Source organism: Danio rerio, chromosome 7 (assembly GCF_049306965.1).
Source record: "Danio rerio strain Tuebingen ecotype United States chromosome 7, GRCz12tu, whole genome shotgun sequence".
In the NCBI taxonomy this organism is placed as follows: Eukaryota; Metazoa; Chordata; class Actinopteri; order Cypriniformes; family Danionidae; genus Danio; species Danio rerio.
In genome coordinates, this window is record NC_133182.1 from 50,400,913 (window position 1) to 50,427,860 (window position 26,948).

The 26,948-nt window shown below is 34.1% G+C and overlaps 2 protein-coding genes across 9 annotated transcripts in view; both read left to right on the forward strand.

Annotated features, from left to right (window-relative positions):
- acana (aggrecan a) overlaps positions 1–26,948 on the forward strand; it is a 904,300-nt gene that overhangs the window by 679,708 nt on the left and 197,644 nt on the right. The gene's annotated exons all lie outside the window — the stretch shown is intronic.
- Positions 1–26,948, forward strand: part of kcnq1.1 (potassium voltage-gated channel, KQT-like subfamily, member 1.1) — a 102,732-nt gene that overhangs the window by 7,928 nt on the left and 67,856 nt on the right. For 4 of the 7 annotated variants that reach the window (XM_073906662.1, XM_073906663.1, XM_005166469.6 and 1 more), the window contains one exon: positions 13,083–13,173. In XM_073906662.1, the coding sequence (XP_073762763.1) occupies positions 13,083–13,173 (91 nt within the window). Of the gene's footprint in view, positions 1–13,082; positions 13,174–14,727; positions 15,058–26,948 lie in introns of those variants that run through there. The other 3 variants (XM_073906664.1, XM_073906666.1, XM_073906665.1) reach the window with 2 other exon arrangements.

Below are 26,948 nucleotides of genomic sequence, written 5' to 3' on the forward strand. Positions count from 1 at the left end.
TCTGTCTTTTAAATTCATATTTTTCATAGGAAGCTGTATATTAAATTTGTGCATATACATAAGATTAGTCAGTACTGAAGCCAAATCAGGAGCTTATCTTACAAAAATAACTTAGGATAATGGTCCAAAAATCTATAATTTATATGTTATAGAAAAATATTAAATGAAAAAAGAGGAAAAATCAAGAGAAGGAAAAAATGGAAAATTTTTGTTACAATTTTGCAGTTTATAAATTATTTTTGCATTATTTTGCTTGATTTTAGTTGTATTATCTTTCAATTTCTAAATATGTTTGGTGACTAAAATATTATTTTAATAAATATATCTGTTTAATAAATCTGTTTTGTTTAAATGCACCAAAATACATTCCCTATTGAAAAAAATATATATTGATTTTTAAAATATGCTGTACTCAGTTATGCTGAGCACTGTATGTGGGATATTGAAAGAGACTGGATGGGATTCACAGTTACAATTCTACTTGAGGCCAAACAAAAAATAAAAAATAAATAAAATGTACAATGTCACTATGATATAGAACGATAAAGGAAATATGGGTACAAGGGTAAAATTACAATATTAATGTGTACTAAATAACAAACGCAGCTATTACCACAGGAAACACACATTAGGCAGAACTTTAACTTTCTGTGCAGAAGAGTATGAGAAATTCTAGTGCAGTTCACAAATTCTCATATACATCACAACATCTGCCATTGTAAGACAACATGGAGAACTATAGTGGCCCTTGATATCCCACTTTGGTCTTGGCCTCTTCTCTTTTGCCTCTGTTCCTTTCTGCCATGCATCTTTACTCCTCTTCTTTCTCCTCTTGGCCATTAGTTCTGCTACTTCTATCAAAAGATCGACCTGAACTTTGAAATCAATGGGGTTTATGTTAAGCCTTCTTCCTCTGTCCATGATAGTTTTCGGTCTTTTTTAACTCTAGCTGATGCAGAAATCCTAATCATAAAACACAGCATGTCTGGATTATTACATAGCCCTGTTTTTGGTCTGCCTAAACAACTTATTGCAAGGTTGCAGTAAGTTCAAAACACAACAGTTTGAATTCTCACTTACACCAGGCGTTCTGCTCACATTAAGTCTCAACTGCATTATCTGCACTGGCTACCAGTGGCATTGTGTATTCCCTTAAAAATATTACTACTAATATTTAAGACATTAAATGGTCTATTTGTTTGACCTACTGCACCCTTTCTCTCCTGCCCAGTCCCTCAGATCATCCGAACTTGGTCTTTTGTTTGTTCCTCCTTGTTGGCTGTCCACTGTAGGTGGAAGGTCATTTGGTGTTTTTAGAAGTAGAATCACTACCTCTTACTCTTAGAAATATATTGTTTTGTCTACCTTGAGTGTTTTTCTCAAGTTCAGACCTCTGAACAATTAGCTTTTTGTTCACATCAGATTTGGAATTTGTTATTGATTTGAGCAAATGGCAAATGCTTTGGCACGTGTGTGTCCACAGTGGGACACAGATGAGTCGATTTTCACTTAAACTGTCAAACTCTTTATAATTTTTCAATCATTTTTCATTTTGTAAGCCATTAAACTACTCAAATTGATCCATTTAAATGTCAAAATTGGTATTTGTGGATGTATATTCCATAAATATCTCACAATGGTATCATTTGTAATGTCTGCTAAATTAGCAAATGACCTCTAATTGCAGTACAATTTCAAGAGTTCACACTCGAGAACTCCCCTGCTTTAGTAGCTAATGTACAAATAGGGATTGCTCTAAATACTTACTTGGAGCATGTCTATGGTGCCGATTTGTATTAGTCAGTTAACTTAGTTTTTTATGATTGCTTTAGCACAATTTTGAAATTAAGGCTCATTTTGTCAAAACACTACACACAATTTAAACATTCACACACAAACAACAGAACACATTAGTTCTTTTGCTAAATGAAACTCTTCATTTAAAACTTTACAACAATATAAGAAAACACAATTTGAACACCATACGCAACACACTTGCTTCATTAAATATAAATCTGTTTGCTTCAATAACAGACTGCTGATCTCAATCATAAACAGCCTTGTGTTTTGCTCCTTGAGTGTAAGGTTTTGCTAAATATGGGAAAAGTTTAATTTTATTGTGTAAGCAATTGTAAAAAAAACTGTTAGTTGCATTTTTTTGGACGATGGGAGGAAAATGGGAGACCTAGGCGAAACCCACATGAGCACAGGGAGAACGTGTACACTCCACACAGAAACGTCGGCTGGCTTGGTAAGGACTAGAACCAGTGACGTTCTTGCTGTAAGGCAACAGTGCTAACCACTGGGCCACCGTGCTCCCATCTAGAAAAGGAGGAGTGGGGGCGGAAGGTGGGATTCTTCAAAATAAAGTTGGCTGTCATATGGAACCTAGGGTATTTATAGTGGCTTAGGAATCGTCTGATTGGTGAATAATAAATTGGATAACAGCGCAAGCAATCATGAGCACATGATCCTCTCGAAATGAGTTTATAAATAAACTTCACTTGAATCAACCATTTAACCAATACATTTTGGGAGCATTAATATGTAGATTGCCCACAGCACAAATTTCTACTTTGTTTTGAGAATGGAGGACTTCCATAACCAACATTGCTAGGGAGTGGACATAAAAAGATAACAGTTCAGTTTCTTTCTTTATTCTCTGCATTCCTTTATCCATTAGAAGAGCAGGGTTCGCAAAATCCGGTAGCCCGGCGACACGGGGCTATTGATTTTTTTAGTCGGGCTACCAAAATCTATCTACACCCTGCCCAGCTGGCCAGTGGGAGAAAAACAAAATTTCAATGCTTTTACATTCTCTGATTTAGTGGATAATTATGTTTGTGCTGTGCTGCTGATACGGCAGCAATAAATCCACTTGTTGAAGGTAAAAAGCCACAATATTATCAACTACCTCCCAAATAACGTAACATAGTGTTTCTGTCAGCTTAATCGCTTGTTCTGACTTGAATGCACGGCACTGAAGCACACAAACACTCGTCACTTACTCAGGGATCACATAAGATTCAGATACATTAATAGCCTGAGCTAAATTTTAAATTGGTTGGATATTAAAAAATGAATATATAACCTATGACAAATGTGATTATATCTTTTTTATTTAGTAAATTTGTTTTTGTTTTTATTTAATACATTTTTTTTCTATTTGGGCTACTTAAATTTATATTTGGAAAAACTACCAAAAGCTGAAGAGTGCCTGCCTGAGGACTACCAGGAGTTGAGAAATTTTGCGAGTCCTAAAGTTTTTTTCAGCATCCAGGTGGAAAGTATATCATCTTTGATCACAAAATCTGATGTCTCTGTTAGATGCCATGAATCCTGTATGTGTTGACATCATTAATATCAGCTAATCGTTGCAGGGTATGGGTGATGCATTTATGGAGATTTATACACAGGTGGCAATAAAAAACATCAGATGTGATGTTGATGAAAACGTTTGACTTAATCAACAAGAGCAACAGGATGTTACAGTATTTTGTAGTTATTTTGGACAAGTAAGATGTAATTCATTCATATGAAATTACATGTACTGTATAAATACAAATTTTCATAAACATTTTATGTACTGTTGTCTCTTCTTAACAAATATTAGATAGAAAAAAAAGAAGAAGAAAAAAAAACATTTCCTTGGCTGACTGTCATGGTGAAAAAAAACAACATTTTGAGCAGTGTCTCACACAATGACAAAAATAAATCATATGTTGGTGGTCTTGACCAAGTTACTGACACAATAACATCCATAGACACTCATTCACACTACAGACAATTTAGCCCACCCAATTCACCTGCACCGCATGTCTTTGGACTGTGGGGGAAACCAGAGCACCCGGAGGAAACCCACGTGAACGCGGGAGAACATGCAAACTCTACACAGAAACGGCAACTGACACTGTATGTTTAGTGACTTTGATAAATGGAAATGTGCTATATCAATTTTACAAATGCTCTGTGTATTTATCTTCTTGACTGTGGATCCTGATTGTCTCCTGGTTGATCATTTATTATCAGAATTTGTAACTCTTGTCCTATTTATACAGTATATGCTTTTTTAATAGAGAGAGATGAACCTTTACAATTCATGAGATGCACTTTTGAGCTAATTTAAAAAATTTTTTATGGATCTGCATTTTTTTAATTAGTGAATGTCAATATTCACCTGCACTATTAAAGTTTTTTTTTTTTTCAGTTTTACTTTGGTGCATCTCTCGGATTATCATTAATATTTGCAATGAGGTATGTTCTCTTCTCAAAAGTATTTGTACAAACAGCAATAATGCAAATGAACATATCAGTGCCATCAAAATGAAAATTTCTTATGTCGTTGTACACAAACGAGGTGGTCAAAATGCTTAGTCAGTTTATCGATATATGTTGTAAATTATGGCAAAAACAGTTTGGATGACAGTTTACTAAAATGCATAAGGCTGCACTTCTTAGAGGATCTATGCCATATATCCATTTCACATTTTTTCTTTGCAGATTACTGTATCTGGGTCGTGGGATATTGATTGAAATGTCCCAGTCTGTCAGGTCACTGATTTTCATCTGCATCACAACTGGTTTATCTATGGTTGATCTATATTCTCTTCATTACTGTTGTGAAAGTGAAGATCTCCAGAGCACATGGCAAATTTACATGAACTGAGAAATGTTTCGATAAATTGCTTCACTGTTTATGATAACTTGATCAACCACTTTGCATTCAATGACTTGTATGATGAGTTATTGACTTGAGGTGTAACACTATTTGAGCAACGTAGCATTAGCAGCTGTTAGTGTATAAAACCCACAGAGAGATGTAGATAATCCATTGCATGAATGTACGAAAGCAAACACAACTTGTTTAAAAAACAACATTAATGATTTTATGATGTGCACAAGTAACTAGAGGCTGTGTATATGTGGATTTCTGATCTCAGAGATGCTCTAAAATGACTGAGAAAAATTGAAATTACAAATGTACAAAATATCTAAAAGAAAGGTGATGAAAATAGGATTGACAGTTTACCTAGATCAAGCAATTTGCATTTAAAGACACATATGGTAAACTAATGATTAGATGTTTTGATAGTTAAAGGGTTAGTTCACCCTGAAAATGAAAATTATGTTATTAATTGCTCACCCTTATACTTTTACAACACCCTGAGTCATTTGTTTGTCTTCAAAATACAAATAAGTTATTTTAGATCACATCTGAGAGCTCCCTCATCTTCCATATGGTTCCTGGCTTGTTCAGAAAAAAGTATATTCTCTTTTGTCTCTTGCTCAAAATACTTAGTTTATCTCTCAGAACTAAATATGCATTAATGAGCATGTCAGTGCTATCAGAATGACAAGTCCTTGTTTCATTGTGTATGGATAAGACAGTCAAATTACTTATGTTTTCAATACAATGGTGTAGGAATGTTCTGGTGTAAACTATGGCAATTTGTTGACAGATCATGTCATTGTGATACAGAAAGGAAAATACAGCACTGCATAGCACAAAGAAAAAAAACAAATGAAAGTAGAAATGTGAACATAAGACAATTTCTTTTGAGATGCACCTTTATTAAGTCAATATTCACCTGGGGAAAATGTACCAATTGTAGGAAGATTGTACTAATTGTGTCTAATGGAAATGTATTGTAACAAATACATTATGACAAAATATTATGACAACTTGTTCAGTCATTTTGCATGTAAAGACTTATGCTAGTATAATCATTTATTATATTATATTTATTATTCTATAATATATAGTCATTTGCATGGATGTACAAAAGCATTTGCAACTTGTTCAAAGGACTAAGAAACTGCTTTTTTGGTGTGCACAAGTGACACAATAGCTGTGTTTCCATCCAAAAATGCTAATTTTCTTAGAATATCACATTACAGAAATGCGAATAAAGCACCGTTTATCCACGAGTAAAAGAGAACTAAATTGTCACTTCCTGATTATCTGGCAAAAAAAATCAACAGTAAAAATGTAATTTGCTGCAGTAGGAGAAGCTACATGAATATTTTTTCTATTTAATAAACGTGCACCTCAGAAGACACATAAGGATCCCGTGGTGGCATTTAAGTGAAGTTTATTCATAAACTAATTTCGAGAGGAGCACGTGATTATGATTGAACACGGCTAGTTCTGCATTAGCATGCATGAAGAATCCCCCCTTCCACCCCTACCTTTTCACCTTTCCCTTCAAAGGGCAGCACGGTGGCCCAGTGACTAGCACTGTCGCCTCACAGCAAGAACGTCACCGGTTCTAGTCCTTTAACAGGCCGGTGGTCGTTTCTGTGTGTAGTTTGCATGTTCTTCTCGTGCTTGCGTGGGTTTTCCCCAGGTCCTCCGGTTTCCTCCCACATTCCAAAAACATGCACAACAAGTAAATTGATAAATCTAAATTTGCAATACAGGTAATCTCATAATGCAGCATATCTTTTAATAGCATTCAATTTTTAGTCATCAGCTCTTATCAAGGGGGAGTTGACGAGATCTACCTGAGCTCAAGGCTCCCCTCTCTTTCTCCTAACGCGAGGGAGCCCAGGGCTCAAGAACCTTCGTGCTCAGGGCTCTCTCCCGGGACAGCATGCCAAACTTGCCTATAATCAATCATCAGCTAAGTGTGAACTCTTGAAAGGTTAAGGCGTTTTAGAATGGCCAAAACAACATTTCAGATGTTTTACAAATTGCTCAGCCTGCTGGTTTGTCAATCCACACACAATTTTATCACCACCTGATCTCTTATAACAAAATCACATTTAATGCGCATACTGGAATTTATTCGGTAAAAGGGTTTCCTTCTTTTCTTATCGAAATAAAAAATATATATCCTACTAAGTTATCCTACTATGCGCAAATGTTTTTTTATGCACATTTTATAAGCTTATGTACATCTCTGCATTTCCATTAACCATTTTTAATGCACATCTCCAAAATGCGCATAAAAATAAGTGGATGACAACGTAGATAGTGATGAGAAGATTAAACAAGTACTTTTAAGAACTTCAATTCTAATCTGAGAAATGCACCAAAGTGACTGAAAAAAAACTCAAACTGTCGTGTATGAGGTGCCAGACTGGACAAAAGTCAAGCAAAAGCAAACACCGAATACGTGAGGTAAACTCCTCGCACGGTACACCTCGCAAGAGAGAATGAATCCACGCAAGGTAGATCGAGAGACTACTATTGTTACTATTCTTAATTGCTATTACTGATACTAAAACAGTTTTGTTTAAAATCTATGTCTATAATAGCAGTTTTTTTGCTGAGTTTTATCTAATTGATTCTGAAGGATAATTCAGATTACTTTTAATTATTTTTTTAATAAAATTTCATGAATTTTTTATTGTTGCTATGTCATACTCAAGCTGTGAAGGAATGTTTAAGGGTCAAATACAACAACTTTTATGATGCTGAAGCAACTGTAGCTTTGGCTTTTTTGTTTCTGAATATATTATTTAGCTGGTTTATCACCTTGTGATTTTTTTTATTTTATTTTGTACTGCTGGCCTGACTAAAGTAAATGAGTGTTTAATAATTACTTTTTATTTAAGTCTGTCTTGTGTTTTAGTTGTGAGAATGCAAATGAATTAAAACTGTGAAGCTGATCAACGGTGTATTCTCCATGCAGCACTGAGGTTATTAATGTAGGCATTAACAATGTTCTTTGGAAAAGTAACTCAAAAAGGACTTTTAACAGTAATGCATTATTTTTTGGTGTAAGTAATCGATGAAGTAAATGTAACTAGTTACTATTTTTCATTAACTAGCACAACACTCCATACGACTAGACAAAATAATGTTTGATCATCACTTGAAAAATGTGCCAAAGCCATATTAGATTTTCTCAGCTAAATCCACATCAAAACATTATTTCTCATTGCTCTGATGATTTTCTGTCGATTTTTACCTTTAATTGCCGTGAGTCACTTGCTGTGTTTATTGCCCGACTAACCGCTGTGGATTGGCAGATCAATTATTTGTCGCGTTGTACAGTAGCCTGTGGTGTGTTTATTGACATGTAACACTCGCTGGCTGCTTGTGGCCTGCTCAAGGTCATGCGGCTGTAGTGATTACACAATAAGATAGATATTTGTCAGGCAGCCATTTCCCCCAAGGTAATGTTTGTATGTTTACTTACATCTCTGGCCCCTCCCATTGAATTTGTGATGACAAGCAACAGCTGGGCACTGTTTGTCTGGCAGCTGGGTTTCATACTTCTTGATGCTTCATTTTTTATTGTTAATGCAGTCAGACTGATGAATTATTGAGTCAATAGAGCGGTGTAATGGGTTAAGCTTTGCTGCCAAAAGCTAACACAGAGAAACAGCATTTTCAAATTAATAAATACTGCGCTGGATGTTGTGGCGTAGTGATGTGCGGTTCAAATAAGATCAAAACACATTTAATTATAAAAGATCAAACCAACTTTGACTTTTGACTTTCGCACCTTGATTTATTCAAAAAGGAAATTTTTTGTGTTCTCCTTCATGTGCCATTGGGCAATTTGATTACGGTGGTAAAACAAATAAACACAACGGTTTAAAGCACATGAGAGGTGATGCTGTTTGTTGGGTTTGTCCTGTAAGATTATTTGCATAGTCTTCTGTGAACAAACACTCCTTTTTTCTCCAAAGGAAGCCTCAGGAGTTTTGACAAAGCCTTTGCTGGTGTAAGAACACATGATGACCTTGCTGTGATGTGTTTAATCTACAGTACTGTTACAGGGGCTTAGAAATCAGGCTGCATCCTTTAAAAAACAGCCATTTATCTCTTTCTCTGTGTGTGTGTACGTGTGTGCTGACATATCGAGGCTGATTAATGAAGAAAGTATTCAACTGGATACTATTATTACCTTTTTAAAAGATGTAATGTACACTGTAAAGAATGCTGGGGTAATTTATTATGTATGCTTCGGAGTTGTTGGGATCTGTGTGATTTTTGGGAATATATAGTTGACATTTCAACAAAAATTATAGGTATGCAAGTGATCCTAGAATCTGGTTATTAGTGCACACTGAACCACTAGATTCATCTCGTCATTAAGAAATACTTCACATTTCTGTCTGGAACGGCTGGGGAATAAATAATATTAATGAACTGGAAGTCATCGCACTTTACGTCTACAAAGCATTGGACCAACGAATTTAATGCACCCCTGAGAAATCCTGTTCAATGTCAGGAGATCATCAAAGACTTTTGAACAAAATTGCTTTTTTTTGGAGTATCTACATTTTATTACTTTGTTTCATGTTTTTATGTTGTTGGCACGGTGGCTCAGAGGTTAGCACTGTCGTGTCACAGCAAGCATGTCGCTGGTTTGAGTCCTGGCTGGGTCAGTCGGTTTCTGTGTGGAGTTTGCATGTTCTCCTCACGTTCGTGTTGGTTTCCTCCGGGTGCCCCGGTTTACTACACAGTCCAAAGACATGTGCTATAGGTGAACTGGAAAAACAAAATTGGCCTTAGTGGGAGTGTGTGTGGGTGTTTCCAAGTACTGGGTTGTAGCTGGAAGGGCATTCCCTGTGTAAAACATATGCTGAAATAGTTGGTGGTTCATTCCGCTGTGGCAACCCCTCATAAAAAAGGGATTAAGCCAAAGGAAAATGAATGAATGAATTATTTAATGTTCGTTTTCCCCCATTTTTCACCGCTGATATTGAGTAGTTTTTGTTTTTGTAAAAGAAAAAAAATGTTTGTAATGTTTTGTACAGCATAACACAATCTTGTTCAAATATGGAAAAACATGGACTCAAAATGTTTAATTAAAATTTAATTGAAATAATAAATAGCCCAATGTTTGATTTGTCCATATTTGGATTAATACAACCCAGCATTTTCTAGAGTGTGAAGTATGTCCAAAATGTCTGTAAAGCTTTTAGTCAAAATTACAATAAAATTCCTTACAGTTATATAGTGCTTTTCTGAACACTCAAAGCGATTTACATAATTTTTTTTTGGGGGGGGGGGGGGAATCTTCTCATCCACTACCTGTGTGCAGCATCCACCTGGATGACGCGATAGCAGCCATGTTGTGCCAGACCACACACTAGCTGATAGGTGGAGTCTAGACAGAGTGATGAAGCCAATTATCATAATAGGCGGATGGTTAGGAGGTCATGATGGAGAGAGGCCAGTGGGCAAATTTGGCCAAGATGCCGGGGTTAATCCCCTACTTTTTTCCGAAGGACATCTTGAGATTTTTAACGACCACAGAGAGTTTAACGTTTCATCCGAAAGGCGCGATTACTGAGCAGTATAACGTCGCCATCAATATACTGGGGCATTAGGACCAACACAGACCGCAGGTTGAGCGCCCCCTGCTGCCTTCACTAACACCACTTCCAGCAGCAATCTAGCTTTCTCATGTTGTCTGCCATCCAGGTACTGACTGGGCGTAGCCCTGCTTAGAGAGAGAGAGATAGCATGCCGGCAGTATATAGGGCCAAAAATGTTTAGATCACCTCCCTAATTTAATTAAAAAATTAAAAATGAATAAATAAATAAATTCTTGCTAATTTACTCAGATTAGAGAATAAAATGTGTATTCAATGAAAAATGAAGGGTTTCTTGAAAAAAATGTAAACATTTGTAAGTAGAACCATCCATTAAACCAGGGATGTCAAACTCAATTCCTAGAGGGCCGCAGGCCTGCACAGTTTAGTTCCAACCCTGCTCTAACACACTTACCTGTTGGTTTCAAACAGGCCTGAAGGACTCAATTAATTTGATCAGGTGTGTTTAATTAGGGTAGGAACTAAACTGTACAGGGCTGCGGCCCTCCAGGAATTGAGTTTGACACTTCTGCATAAAACCTTTCTGAAGGACATGTGATGAGTATTACACTCTCTATTATGTTCTCTTTTGTACCAGCTGTCAAATACACACGGATATAACAAAAGCACACACACACAAAATAAAAACATATTTTTTATGTCTGTGAATGTGAACAGATATGAAAGAAATCACAAACGTATCCGCATTAGATATGTAAAACAGTGTCTATTGAATGTGATAAAAAGTTGACAACACATCATCGCCTTGGAATTATAAGGTTCTGTCTGTGTTTTGTATGATTTTGAGATGTTGGGCTTCAAAGTTTTTGCATTTTATACAGCAAACAATGTGTGTAACAGTTCTTTTTCATGCATTAACATGACAGAGACCCTAAATGTACTCTAAATGTAAATAATCAAAATTATTATTAATATGATTATATTTATTTAATTTATAATTATATGCTTTATATGAGTTATTGAATTATATTTATTGAATTATATGCCCCATAAATGTAATTAAGTATTTGCCCTTTAAACACTTTAAAAGAAAACAGACAATGAGCATAGGAGTTTAATAAACACTGAAAAATGTTTCACTGACCATATAAACACGATTAAAAATATTTTACATTTCATAAAGAATTTTTTTAAATAAAAATAAATTATAATAAAAATAAATTATGATAAAAAATAAATGTCTTTTTCAACAATGTAAAATTGAACATTTCATCTCGATGTCAAAAAATGCTTTTAAATCACATTTAACTTTGCAGTTCTCTTTTAAATGCCAAAACAACAACATTACACATTTAAGGCAGCTAAAAGCTTAAAAAGCATAATAGAACACATAAAAATACGATTGTGTGCTTGTTAAAGAGTAACAAATTCATTAATAAATTACATTACTACATAGGGTTAGACTACAGATTAAGTTTAGGCTTCATGGCATGTAATAATGCATACATAATTATTAATAATTACTATAGTAAGTTTAAAAAGAACACCTTAAAACTATTTATCAATATGCAGAAAAAAGTATACATATTTAGAAAGGTCTAATTAAACCATATTTTTAAATAGGTATATCGAATAAAATTAGGTTTGGTCACCGAACATTTTTAAGAATAGCAAAATGATACTCTTAAATTGAAGTTAAACTAATTTTGATATTTTAAGGTTTCTTTTTATATTTTAATGTTTATAAAATTGTTATTTTTAATATTTTTCCAACAAAATAATTTGAGTGAACAAATTTTAGGACTGTTATCTTAATTAGATTAGTTTCAGTTTTGGCTTTTTTACTGACTAATTTATTGTACAGTTGAAGTCAGAATTATAAGCCCCCTTTGATTATTATTTATTTATTTAATATTTCCCAAATGATGATTAAGAGAGCAAGGAAATTTTTACAGTATGTCTGATAATATTTTTTTCTTCTGGAGAAGACTTATTTGTTTTATTTTGGCTAGAATAAAAGCAGTTTTTATTTTTTAAGGTCAAAATTATTAGCCCCTTTAAACTATATTTTTTTCAATAGTCTACAGAACAAACTATTATGTTTAGAAATGTTTTCTTCTTTCTGTTTACCAGAAATTGGGGGAAAAACAAACAGGGGGCTAATAATTTCTTTCTTCAAATATATATGAGCAAAAATATTATTGTGACCCATCCTATAGAAAATATTTATTAAAAAAAAAGATCTATGAGGGATATGCTCATTTATGCTGAGCAATATATATATACAGTTGAAGTCAGAATTATTAGCCCCCGATTTATCAGTCCCCCTGTTTATAATCCAATCTAAATCTAATAACTGATTTATTTTATCTTTGCCTTGAAGACAGTGAATAATATTTGACTAGATATTTTTTAAGACACTTCTATACAGCTTAAGTGACATTTAAAGGCTTAACTAGGTTAATTAGGTTAACTAGGCAGGATAGGGTAATTAGGCAAGTTATTAAATAACGATGGTTTGTTCTGTAAACTATCGAAAAAAATGTGATTAAAGGTGCTAATAATTTAGTCTCTAAAATGATGTTTAAAAAATTAAAAACTGCTTTCCTTCTAGCTGAAATAAAACAAATAAGACTTTCTCCTGAAGATAAAATATTATCAGAGATACTGTGAAATGTTCCTAGCTCTGTTAAACATCAATTGGGAAATATTTAAAAAAGAAAAAAAAATTAATAGGGAGGCTAATAATTCTGACTTCAACTGTATATATATATATATATATATATATATATATATATATATATATAAATTTTAATCTGACATATCTTTCTTTCCCTATGCAGATTCCTCATTGTGCTTTCCTGCCTGATCCTCAGTGTGCTGTCCACCATCGACGAGTATCAAGCACTGGCTAATAAAACACTATTCTGGATGGTGAGTCTGACAAAATGTTATTAAACTGAACTAAATCAATATGCTTCCTATAAGGTCTGTAATACACGCTGGCCTTGGATAATTAATTCTCTTTTGTCTCTGTTCCTTGACCTGTAAACCAGACCATTTAATTAGGAAATAGGCATATTGTATGGGGAACATTGATTATACTGAACATATGGCATTGAGAATCTGGTCCTCTGACACAAGATATGACTAAGGATTTAAAGATGATATTGATTTGATATTGATTGATACTGATGTTCATATTTAGCATAGCCTTTTATTGTTTATCTTGTTCTCCGTAGCGTTTGCTGACCTTAGTTTTGTCCAGCAGAGGGCAGTGGTTCATCACTTTTCATTTTCTGTTTGAAGTAAAAGTCTTGATGATGCCACTTTTTAATTAATGAATAAAAAACACACCTTTGCTTGTAAAACATGGTTATTAACATATACATTTTGTATTCCTAATAAAATAAAAGAGGAGCACTTAAAACTTTTGCACAATATTTACCCCTGAAATGCACTCTTGTCCAAATATTGTAATGTTACTAATATTTGCACCTTTTGCAAAAATGAGTGTGAAGACATTTGTCTCTCTTTTTTTTTTTTTTATGTAATGCATCATCATTGTTTTAGAATTATTTAAGTTCATATTGCTTTTCCAAGGTTAATATAAGTGGTAATTTGGACCTTAAGGATGTTATTTTGGAAACCAAAACAAGTCGTTGGAAACCACTGTGAACTTTCTTATACTTGCTGGGAAGTTTTATGTTCACAAACAGAGGTTACTTCTAATTTGTATAGACTTCTTATGTGAAATAAAACATTTAATTTACTCACTTAGATTAACTGATAATAAGAAATGTGCTTCTTTCTAGGGTAAATATGATAAGATCTTTCATGCTACTTGAAATTTTATCTATCTTTTTTTAATTATATTATTTATTTATTAATTAATTTATTTATTAATTTATTATTTTGCTCTTTATCCTGATTATCTAATGTAAAAACTGTTATAAAGAACTGTTCTCTTTTACTGTATTATAAATTGTATTATACAGTTTCTTGGAATTTAAAAAAAAAACACTTGAGTATTGTTGGAAAATGTTGGGAGAAAGAAACTGTCATATCATTAATATCAATGCATATTTTCTTTTCCAAATTCCCACATAGACAAAATGTAACACAATGGACAAAACTTTATTAACAGTGGTAAATAAATACATTTCTTTGAGGAAATTATTTATTTAATAATTAATAAAATTAAATGGACAATTTATTAAACTTAATTTAAAAATAAACAAATAAAGATAACCTTACAAACAAATCAATAGATTTAATCTTTTAATTTGATGTATATATTGGCTTTGAATTTTTGCTTTATAGTCATTTTTGCATTAAGTCTAATAAAGGGAATAAGAAACAGTGACATCAACTATATTTATTAATGTGTTAGATTCTGTTTTGCCTAGTAATGACTAACATATGGTGAAACTCTCAATTCAAAACCTCTTTGAAAAAAATTAATCTTTGATTTTTTTTATTTTACAGCTGATGTTGTGGCTTTAAAGAGCACCTATTTTACCCCTTTTCCAAGATTTAAGATAAGTCTTTCATGTCTCCAGAATGTGTATGTAAAGTTTCAGCCTAAAATACCCATTAGATTATTCATTACATAATATAGACTCTCCATTTTGTGCCTGACTACAGTGTAGCTGTTTTTTGCAGCCTTGTGGCTTTAAATCCAAATGAGCTGTTTCTCCTCGCCCACCGCTCCGATATGCATGTCTGCTTCTCCTGTGTTATGTCAGATAAACAGCCGTCAGTGATTGAAACAGACATGGATGAAGCTGAAATAAGATCACCATTCAAAAATACCAAGTAAGCTTATTGTATGTATTTGTGGTGGAATCTATTCAAGCCTTTCTGAAATGATGAGTCACACACCAGTACACACACACAAACACACACACACACAAACACATACATACATATGTGCATTTGCTGGCACCATGCGCCCGTGGTGAGTTCAGCAGTTAGGATTACAGTGATTTTACTGTCTTAATTACAAACATGTTCTGCTTTTAAAATGTTTTTAACTTTAAAATTAATTATTGGGGTGCGGCTGATCACAAAGAGTTGTTACAGATGTAACCCCAGTGTATTTGCAAAAAAAATTATATTTGCATATAAATGTGTATACATGTTATATGACATAGCACCTGTCAATAAATTCAGTGGGCGGGGAAAACCGCACTTCTTCATCACGTTGCGTTGAGCCTCAAAATCACTGGGATTTGGGTTCAATTTTAACATCAGGAAATAAAAAATAAAAAAAAAGACACTTGTTGTCTTTATATCACCCCAATATGACAGTGGACGCACTAGACCTACACAGTTCTTTCCAAACAGCTTACAAAAGTTGATTTTCATCATAGGTGCCCTTTAAATGCTTTGCTTATGCTCCCTATTAAACATTTGTTAATGTAGGAAGCAGAAACATTCACATTATTTATGTATGTTCACTTTTAATTATTCAGTTTGTTTATCTTTAATATTTTTTCAAGATTTTTTCTCTAAAATTGTCTCACAGATGGGAAAAAATAAATTTTTTACAAATGGAGCAGACATTTTACTCATTAGCTAATGAATCGCTGGGAAAACAGATTGCCTTTTACATATTTGAAAATGAATGAGCAAATTAAAAGTGCCTAAAAGGATGTCACATTAATTGGAAATCACATCACAGTTATCTGTGCTTGTCTTCTGCTGTTTTGAGCCCAAAATGTGCTCTCTTTCATTCCGAAGTGGCCATTTGAAACCATTATTAATCAAAAGAAGAGCAGAAACTGCACACACGACAGATTTTAAAAGTCAAAAATTGAATAGGATCTGAGTGCTCCTCACGCTCCAAGCTTTCAGACTGAACGCCTTGATGAATTAAAGTCCTGATAACCTTCTCCGCATTGTAAGTGACACCACAAAGTCTATATCACACGAGCAGCTCAATTCACGCAAGATAAAGGTGTTCTGCTGTCTACAATGGCAGGTTGAGCTGGCACTCTTAAATCACTCTGTTTACTTTGTTCAATAATCCATAGCGGTGTTTCTGCTCGGCATTAATTGCTTCGGGCCTTGTTAGCGCATCTGAGGCTTTGTTTTGATCAATATTCAGATCACAGCCTGGCAAGTAATTAAACTGCTCACCGAAGCTGACGGAGGCTCTTAAATATGAACATAATCAATACCATCATCAAAAACAATAGCTGGCTTTTGTGTCTAAGGTCCGGCGCCTCAATGCCATATGTCCAGATTAGTCCTTGTTCCCCATACAATATGACTGTTTGCAGGCTTGTTTACAGGTCGAGGAACAGAGACAAAAGAGAATCAATTGTCTCTGGCCGGCTGAAAAAGGAGAAAGAGGGATAGAGATTATAATATGGCGACTGCATGTCAGAGGTCAGTCCGACCACCGGCTAATGGGATTAAACCTATGCGCTGTGTTCATTAGCCATTAGCATCACAAGTTAATTCTGCAGACTCCAAGGCTTGATGTAGCGCAGGCATTTCTGATTAGCTTTCCGGCTACAGAGGCCCTTGGCTTAACCAAGCTCACAACAGGTGTCGTCTATTGTGCATTAAAAGCAGCCATCGCAAATCAAACACCGTGCTTTTAGCATGGGTGGATCCTGCGGTCACTTGAGGAAGAAGGGTGTTTTCGCAGGAAGTGGACGCCTTGTTTTAAGAGCTGAAACCCTGCTTTAGACCCAAGCACCATGTCATCCCTTCCCCCCCTCTGGTTCACACCCTATTTTAATGAGGCACGGCCCTCTACATTGCGTCTCACAGCTGTTGAGGCAAACAAAAGCAGACCTGCCCCTTTCTACATCTTTTCATGACAGTTGAGCTGCTCGCCAAACCATGATCAAAAGTTCTTTACAACTCTTAGATGTTTGTAGGTCACAGACATGTAAGAGTGTGCATGTCTGTGTGTGTGTGTGTATATATACAAAGAGTTGAAGTCAGAATTATTAGCCCCCCTGTTTATTTTTTTCCCCAATTTCTGTTTAACAGAGAGCAGATTTTTTTTCAACACATTTCTAAACATAATAGATTTTATAACTCATTTCTAATAACTGATCTCTATATTTCCAATGATGACAGTAAATAAAATTTTACTACATATTTTTCATGACACTTCTATACAGCTTAAAGTGCTTAACTAGGTTACATTTAAATGCTTAAGTAGGTTAATTAGGATAACTAGGCAGGTTAGGGTAATTAGGCAAGTTAATGTACAATGATGGTTTGTTCTGTAGACAATCGAGTAAAAAATATATTGCTTAAAGGGTTAATAATTTTGCCATTCAAAATGTTTTTTTTTTTTTTTTATTATTAAAAACTGCTTTTAATCTAGCCGAAATAAAACAAATACGATTTTCTCTATAAGAAAAAATATTATCAGACATACTGTGAAAATTATCTTGCTCTGTTAAACATTATTTAGGAAATATAAAAAAAGGAAAATAAATCTGAGGGGGCTAGATATCAGTTTGGTTGAAAAAGTATGTTTTACTCTATAAAAGTCAGAGAACGTGTCTTTAAAATAAATAAATAAATAAATACAAAAAAAAAATTGAAAATCAGGGTTATTACAAAAACATGAGTTTAGATGTCATGTGACCACATGAAAAAAAGGTACCGCTAATGTGCTATTTGGGTTTTATGTATTTAATTGTAGTTTGATCACCATCTTGCATGACTTACTAAAAGCACCAGCAGATCGTTTACTTTAGATCTTGAAAATAAAATAACTAGCAATAGCAGAGCCTATCGTTACATGTATTTATTAGAGTTTAGTCTAAAGTACAATTTTACATTGATTTTAATTTTAAATGGAACCTTAAATAATTGAAGGAATTATCTTTGTATATCTTTCCTTGGGCAGAAGAAATATTTTGGTTAATATTAAATTACATTTTTCGGTTTCATCATTCAAAACCCAAATTTAAGAGAAATTCAAAACTTTAGCTGCAACAAATTACAGTATTTTTAAACTTTGTCCAAAATTATACTTTAGATACCAAAGTAAACATTTATTTACGGCTAGACCCTGAACTGCTGAGGTATATAGTGTCCCTATAGTAAGCAATGTTTTTACTTTGTGTGAATGTAATTTTCTTCTTGACCACAATAAATATTTTTGATTAAGATTAAATAACATTTTCAAGTATGAACTCAAGTTAAATGATGCTTTGAGATAAACAAAAATGAGCTGTAACAAATTACAGTATTTTAAAAATTGGTTCAAAGTCAATTTTTTCCAGTGTAGAAAACATTTTTTATTGATAACTTATTATAAGTTTGAAGCTCCACTGTGATCCCATACATACTCATAAATCATTTTAAGTTCCATAAAGCCTTTTAATATATCTTTAAATAATTCTTGTTCTAAATATGCATGACACATTTTACCACTGATTTTTATTTGTTTGTTTATGTTTGTTTTTTAAAAATAGACAAGGCAAGTTTATTTATATAGCACATTTCAAACATGATGGTAATTCAAAGTGCTTTACATAAATATGAATAAAAGAGACAAGTATAATAAAATAAAAACAAAGAATTAAAAATGTTTAAAAAAAGATTTAAAATGTGTTAAAACAGGTTATAAAGAATGAAAAAGACATATTAGTGAGATCTGTTGGCTGTAGCACAGTGCTCATTCAGTAAAGGCACAGCTAAGCAGATGTGTTTTCAGTCTTGATTTGAATGTCCCTAATGTTGGAGCACATCTGATCATTTCTGGAAGCAGATTCCAGCAGCAGGGGTGCAGTAGTTGAAGGCGGATTCACCCTGTTTTGACTGAATTTCTTGTTTATATGATCCTAAAGATCTGAGTGACCTGTTAGTTTTGTATTCAGTGAGCATATCTGTAATGTATTATTGAGGTCCTAGGCCCCTTAGTGATTTCTAGACAACTAATAATACTTTAAAATCTATCCAGAATGTAATTAGGAGCTAGTGTAAAGACCTGAGGACAGGTGTGATATGCTCTGATTTTCTGCTTTTGGTCAGACACCCTTAATACACCCTTTTTTCAGAATGTGATATTTATCTGAATTATTGACATTGTTGACATGAGGGTGAAAAGGGTCAAAACCTTGATTGGTAGGTTAATATTTTAGACATAATACAAAAACTGTGGAATAATTTGTATAATAAAAAAACTGTATCATTTTATGTTTTCTCTTCCAGAATTTCATTCATTTAATAATTTATTTTATACTCAAAAAAAATCATTAAAAAATATTTTCATTCAGAGATTAAAATCATTCTCATCTCTAAACTCAAAAAATTTAATTACATTTAATTTTAATGCATTTTTAACAAAACAGATTTCATAACATCTGTTCGGTAGAAAAGAACTCATCAATCACCCTTTTGTTCGGCAGCGGCATCAAGATTTTACATCCCCTACTTTGAGTAAGTGCTTATGCAAATCAAGCTCAAGCTTATCAGGCAAATCTTATACTAACCACAGATTAATCATTGACTGGGATCAATTGTTCATCTCTTTTTCTCCAGTGTCAGCCACTAATAGTGTTGATAGGCCTTGTTAATCCATATTAGCATGCCATTGTTTCAGCGTGAGCGAGGAGAGCTACTGCACATTAGCACTATACTTTCAGCCACACATGTTGCTGACACTTATTAACTGAGCCTATTCTGTGAGAATAAAGACTGGTGTGCACGTCACACTTCAGAGGTTGATCATTACCTGCTCAACAGCGGCAGGTGGTAGAATTCGCACAGGACGCTGCGCCACACACGGGTGCTGGAAGTCACACAGGACACCGTCCCGCACATCTTGACAAATCCCACACTGGGAGGTTGCGATCCCACATGCTTCACTGTAAAGCGTCATAGCTGTCGGCAAACTTCCTCCGTATGCTGAGTGCGCTAACACGTCATCAAGCTCAGTCTGGAGGTGTTATGAGGACAGTAGTCCTGCCGCGAGGTGCTAACTCTTTCTCCCTGTAATTATCAGCTCCACATAGAGGGCCGTCCCTAATTGGACGCAACACAGATGTTTGTCTCTTTGTCAGTGAGGGGCTTGTGTTAACCAGGCCCCCCTATGAACGGCTAATAAAACTGTAAATGGACAAAGGCCTCTGATAATGATGAAATGTTTCCTATTGGAAGCCACCGCGAATGTGAAATGAGCATTTATTACTGTTTTCTGGCAGTTTGCGGTAATGATTTAACCTTTGGTGAACAGAGCTTTTATTTGTGATTCGAGCAGCTAATGGAAACTAAACTTTACTCAATACAGGCTGGTTATTTATGTGGAGGGATGTTCGGGGTGAAAGGACTTCCTAACCCCTGGAGGTTTTGTAAATATTCATTCCCATTGCAGTGGTTGTGGCGTTTGGACAAATCACCTTCGTCCCATTTGCACTGATAAGACTCTGCATACAGTCGGGTTCCCTCCCCCAACACAGTAGCCAGTGGCTTTCTATTGTGTGCCACAGGATGTAAACTAGCAGAGCATGTATATCGGCTCAAACCCCTTCAGTCTGAAGAGGTAATGAATTAACTTAGCTCAGTACACTCACAAAAAATATTGTTGCTGGTTGTTCAAACTACTTATTTAAAATGAGCTAAATCAATTATTGGGCAGAAAAGAAGATGTTTTAAGATATATTGTTTTTTTTGTACTTTTCATCTTTAAAATCTCCTAAAAACCCAAATGTAAATTCATATTATTTTTATAAATAATTACAGTATGAAATCATTTATTTGTACTATTTTTATTACATCAACCCTCAATTTGACAAAGTTTTTGCCAGTAACTCTTTACAGTAAGTTCTCATTTCTCACAGTTTATCCCAAAATGAAAATGCACTCCACTTGTTCCAATTCTGATTGATTTTATCTTCATATTGAGCAAAAAAGAAGAACATTGGAAACCATTACCACTGACTCATAAAGTATCTTTTATTTTTCATTATGGATGTCAATGGTTACCGGTTTCCATCAGTCTTCAAAACGAATTCTTTTGCATTCAACAGAAGAGCCACCTCAGGGTGAGTAAATGATGAGTAAACATGGGTGTCTATCCTATCCCTTTAACTAATATTAGCAAATGAATCCTCATTCTTAAATCTTCTCATTCAAGAAGTCATTTCTCTTACAAACGCATTACAAATGGCAATTTTAACAGATCATTACTGCCTAACAGATTCCCTGTAAGTCTGAAACTGTCAGTAGTGTATTTGCTCTGCGGCTGTCTTTTGAAGAGCCTGAGAGTTAATGCTAGTTAATACTCCGGGTATTATTTATCATCCCACTTCAAGTGCTTTGCTTTGGCTGGAGCATAAAAAGCCTGGAGCATGAAGAAGTCACTCTCTGCCAAATCCAGTGCTTCATTGTGGCTCCATTTTTAATGTAATCTTGTGAGATTGAGAACAGGGGTCAGCTGGCCCTTTATGCTATTACAGTGAGCTCAGTTTTTTGTTTGGATGGGAAAAGCGATTGCTATGGTGAATCTACGAGGTCCTTGAATCTAGGGTCCCGTTTCCTCTCATTTACACCACCACTCCCCCACCCCAAAAAAGTGATCCCATGGCCCCTGTCGCCCACTGGTCGTCCACCCAGACCTTTCGTATATGACAGCTGGTCAGTGTGATCACAAGATTTAATTAAATAGCATGTAGAGGAAGCAGAAGCACGGAGCGCATAAAATGGGTCACGCTAATCAGATGTGTAATTAGAGGGTTAGATAGACTGTGTAAACTATTTTAGACTATAATGGTTATAAGTGATGTTCAAGCCTAAGAAAATTAATGTCTCCACTCTTTATGCAAATATGCAAATATCCTGAAGTTGATTTTTAATAAGCATGGACTCAAAAAATTGTGTTTGCTGTTTGTTTAAAAGACTTACTTAAAATAAGCGGTCACTTTATTGTTTTTTAAATTGTTGAATTTAAGTTGCATTGCATCTACATGCCAACTAATTCTCGTCAGATTATAAGTAGACTGTTTGGTTGGGGTTAGGGTTGCTTATTGTAAAGTTATATGTACTTGTAAAGTTTCTTATAGTCAGTTAAATGTCTGTTGAAGGAGCATATCAACAGATATTATGCTGAAAGTCTACTAATACACAAATGAACCATCAAAATAAATTGTTACCAAATGAGCTGAAATAAACACAACTCTTAAGCGTTTTGGAGGACGACTTCATTAATTTATGTTCAATCAACTTAAATTTGTAAAAACTTGTTAGTGAACTTAATTCCTTCATGTTGTCCCAAAACAAATTGATTGTGTGGAACCCAGCAGTTTTTACAGTGGTGTGTTTGGACGGGCGTAAAACTTTTTAGTGTGTTCTACATTTCAGTTGACCAAACAAGGAAAGATGCTTATGTTGTGTGTACGATAGAACGGATGCAAAGGAGAAGATGCAAAGGAGAACCAGCTAAATAATAATTAAGTTGTAATATTGTAGTCACTTTTACTTTTAATTCATGTAGCTACATCTGTACTGTATCTGTTTTTGTTTTTAGTGTTTATTTAATTTAATCTTACTTATTTATTTTTATTTTTATTTTTAATTTATTTGGCAATGACATGTTCAACTTGAGGATTTAAATATACTTAAACTTAAGGCAATAAACAAAAATATTGTGCAAATGCCATTTCCTAACATCTCTTTTGGACATTTGTATTTTTTTTTTGCTTCAAAATTCTATAAATGTTAACATTTTTTTAATTATTTTTTTTCTGGAGTCTGTTCTAATGGTCTAATTTTATTTTAGTAATCAAAAATCATGTCCGTTCAATGTAAATGATGCAACATTTTCAATTTAGCAGCTATTTATTAAGAATTCAATTTTTTAAATCTATTTAATTGTATTTTGTTTTACTAAAACTTTAGAAATATTTCCTTTTTAAAAAATCTGTCTTGGAATAGTTTGTTCACACTTAATTTTAATGTACAATTCGTACTAGTAACACACCATTAGCTAAAATGTTTTTAATAATAAACTCAACAAACTACTAATTTTCTGCTTAATAATAGTTAGTAAAATGATACTTGCGTTTAGGTATTGGGTAGGATTAGAAAGGTAAATAAAATCATACTTTATAAGTGCTAATAAACAGTTAATAACTTAATAATAGTCAGGGGATAAGCCTGTAGTAAATGGTGTGAACTGTTACTTAAACTAAAGTGCTTCCAAAAGTTTTTATTTATATAGTTTGGTGTTACTTTGAGAACTACATTTTAACAGATATTAATAAGCCACAGTTCATCAAGTTAAACTAAACTTTTGTTCTGATGGGTTGTCACAGAGATGTTTGCTGATGAAGTGAGCCTCAGATCAGCTCTGACGAAGTTCAAGTGTTCATATCCTCAAATAATAAGACAGAGATTAAAAACTTGAGTCTTCAGTTGATCTTCTTATGCGTTCCAAAGAAGAAAGAAGCTCAAACCGGTTTGTGACAAGTCAAGGGTGAGAAAATGATGACAGAATTGTCATTTCTGAGTGAAATATCCCTTTAATACTTTTGGTGACATCTGTATGATTCACTTTTAGTATTACATATTCTGATTGGATTAGGGTCCTTTAGTTTAGTCCTTTAGTTCATGAAAAATGTATTGACTTTATGAGCTATGAAGATATTTCATCAGTTTATTAAAATTTTACAGAAATGGCAGGATGGTTTTACAGAAAAATTCAAACAAATATGATCCCTAACCCTTCTCGGATAAACAAAATAAAATTACAATTACACACACAAAAAAAGACAAATAAATAAATTTAAATTTTAAAAGCGTAGTTAGTGTCAGTTATGTACACTGTAAAACCCAACAGTCAACTTTATCAAATGAAATGACTGTAGTTAACTCAAAACTTGCTGAATGGTAATTATACTCATTTGAAAAGAGTTTTGAACTTTTAATTAAATACCTCATTACTTCAAGTTAAATGGAGTAAGTTCACAGTACTCATCATAGATTAGTTTTTTAACTCAGATGGTTTGTTGCAATCATTTTCCTCAAACGGTTTAAGTTGTCTTAACTTATTGAGTTTTACAGTACTTAGTTGGTTTGAGTTCTCTTCATTTGTTGGGTTTTACTGTGCTCAAATTGCTTCATTTACTCAAATGGATTAAGTTAACAGTACTCATTAGGATTAGTTTATAAACCTAAATGGTTTGTTGCAATCAGTTTCACTCAAACGGTTTGAGTTACTTAAACTTTTTGGGTTTTTATTCATTAATTTTCTTGTCGGCTTAGTCCCTTTATTAATCTGGGGTCGCCACAGTGGAATAAACCTCCAACTTATCCAGCAAGTTTTTACGCAGCGGATGCCCTTCCAGCCGCAACCCATCTCTGGGAAACATCCACACATACACAGACACACACACTCATACACTACGAACAATTTAGCCAACCAAATTTACCTGTACCGCATGTCTTTAGACTGTGGGGGAAACCGGAGTACCCGGAGGAAACCCACACGAACGCAGAGAGAACATGCAAACTCCACACAGAAACGGCAAATGGGGGGTAGGGGGGTTTACAGTGTATGACATATATATTGGATCACTTACATTTGGAAATAACCTTGTGATTGTATTATATTATATTATATTATATTATATTATATTATATTATATTATATTATATAACCCTTTAATTGTAATTTTATTGTTGTTGTAACACATGTACATCAACAATATAAAATTATAAACTTAATCCACAGATACTTACAATATACTTAATTAAATTCACTCTGCAATTAAAAGGCTGTAGAATACATTTTCATTTTTATGATGGAAATCTATGGGTTGGTCCATGTTTGCACATTACAGGGTCTTATTGGAAACTATTTGTATTGTCATATTTATTTACAGCATAAGAAATAGTGATGAGTCTAGTAGCAGGTTTTTGTGCTTTTCTGAAATATTCCTACACATAAACTGCATTTGACTTTGTAAACAGCGAGATGGCCTACTTTCAGTCAAGCTGCGCACAGTCTCTCCTCTGCTGGTTCCACTCAATTTTCTGTCACTATGTGTTTTACCCCTTCATGTTTTGCCTGTTCCCACAGGCTAGGGCTGTGCCTGTAATTTTCATTGAATTTTCAGAGAAGATTTAGGCGGGCTAGGCAAGCGAACTCATCCGGCCCCGTGCCAGAAAGCGTCCCCAGGCAGCTGACCAAGCTCCTTCAGACCCACATGCAGCTCTCCAGACTGCTTATGTGACAGTGGGCTTCACGGCCAGCCTCATAACTCATACATGTCTGGTTTCTCGCAGCTCTCAAAGGGCCTGCGCTCAGCAGACTCGCAGCCTTCCTTTGTTTTCGCTTCTTTAAGAAGCAGACGAGGGCAACTGCTGTTGTTGGCCATGACCATGAACCAGCCGTCCCATGTTTTCACACAACCCTGTGCTGATACTGTGAGGTCTAAATACGCATCTGTTACAAGCATGCCATGTATATTAAGGTTGTTTGCTTTATGCTATGCAAACTACAATCCATGCATGACTAAAATATTTGGTATATTTAAAACACTTATTCCAGTTCATTAAGAGATTAGTGATGCAAAAGCATATCAGTGTTACTGTATTCTTTTTTAAGCCAGGTGTTTAAATTAATGGTTTTGAATAGATCAGCATAAAAATGTCCTATATTTTACACATTTGCAAAAGTAGCGTTTCGTAATAAAGGATGACTGAAGCACTAGTTCTGTCACAAAAGACACACTATTAGCTATACACATTATACAATATCTTTTGCACTATGCACTGAATCTTCTAGTGTATGAATTTAATAAGAGTTTTTATTTATATATATATATATATATATATATATATATATATATATATATATATATATATATATATATATATATATATCGATTGTAAATATTTAGAAAGAAAAAACAAGGTCTGAAATGTCAAAAGCAGGTAACATTTTTACAATTTGTAAAATATTTTGGTATGTAAAGGTATGTAAATCATGTGAAGGTGTGTAAAGCATAATTGTCCGGAATTTTGCAGCGAGCTATAAACACAAACACATTTGTACAAACATTATAAATTAAATTCAATTCAGTTCAATTAAAACAAAATAAATACAGATACATTAGAGCCAGAAGTGTTTTTAAATCATGAACCATATAGAGTAGGTGCCGTTCAAAAGGTGTGCAGTCTAAATCGTCTGCCTAAGGGTAAAGATGTGAAAAGATGTCTAGCTGAATGTGTCGAATCTCTAAGTATTGTCAAGCCTTTTTTCCTGCAAATGCATGACATAAATTTCATCCATAGAAGGCGGATCATGGCCTATAATTTTTGAGTCAGTTTGCACTGTATTATAGACATGACTTTTTTGTTGACCTGCTAAACCACACGGTTATTGAAAAAGTCAGCACACTTTCAATCATTGCTCAAAAACCTGACCATACCAGTTGTAGATACTCCAAATGTTTTGAGCTGCCTTATGAAATGCCATCTTTGAGGCTTTTTTAGCGTGGGATTATCCTGCCACTTTAAAGATGCAGATATTGTGGTTTGGAGAAGCTTAAGACATATTTTTAGGGACATTGTTATTCAAAATAAGGGCGTAACATAATTTTTACTTCCTCTAAAACAGAATTTTCTTTGTTTTAAGAGCATTTAATATACAGCAGGGAAAATAAGTATTGAACACATCACCATTTTTCTCAGAAAACATATTTCTAAAGGTGCTGTTGACTTGA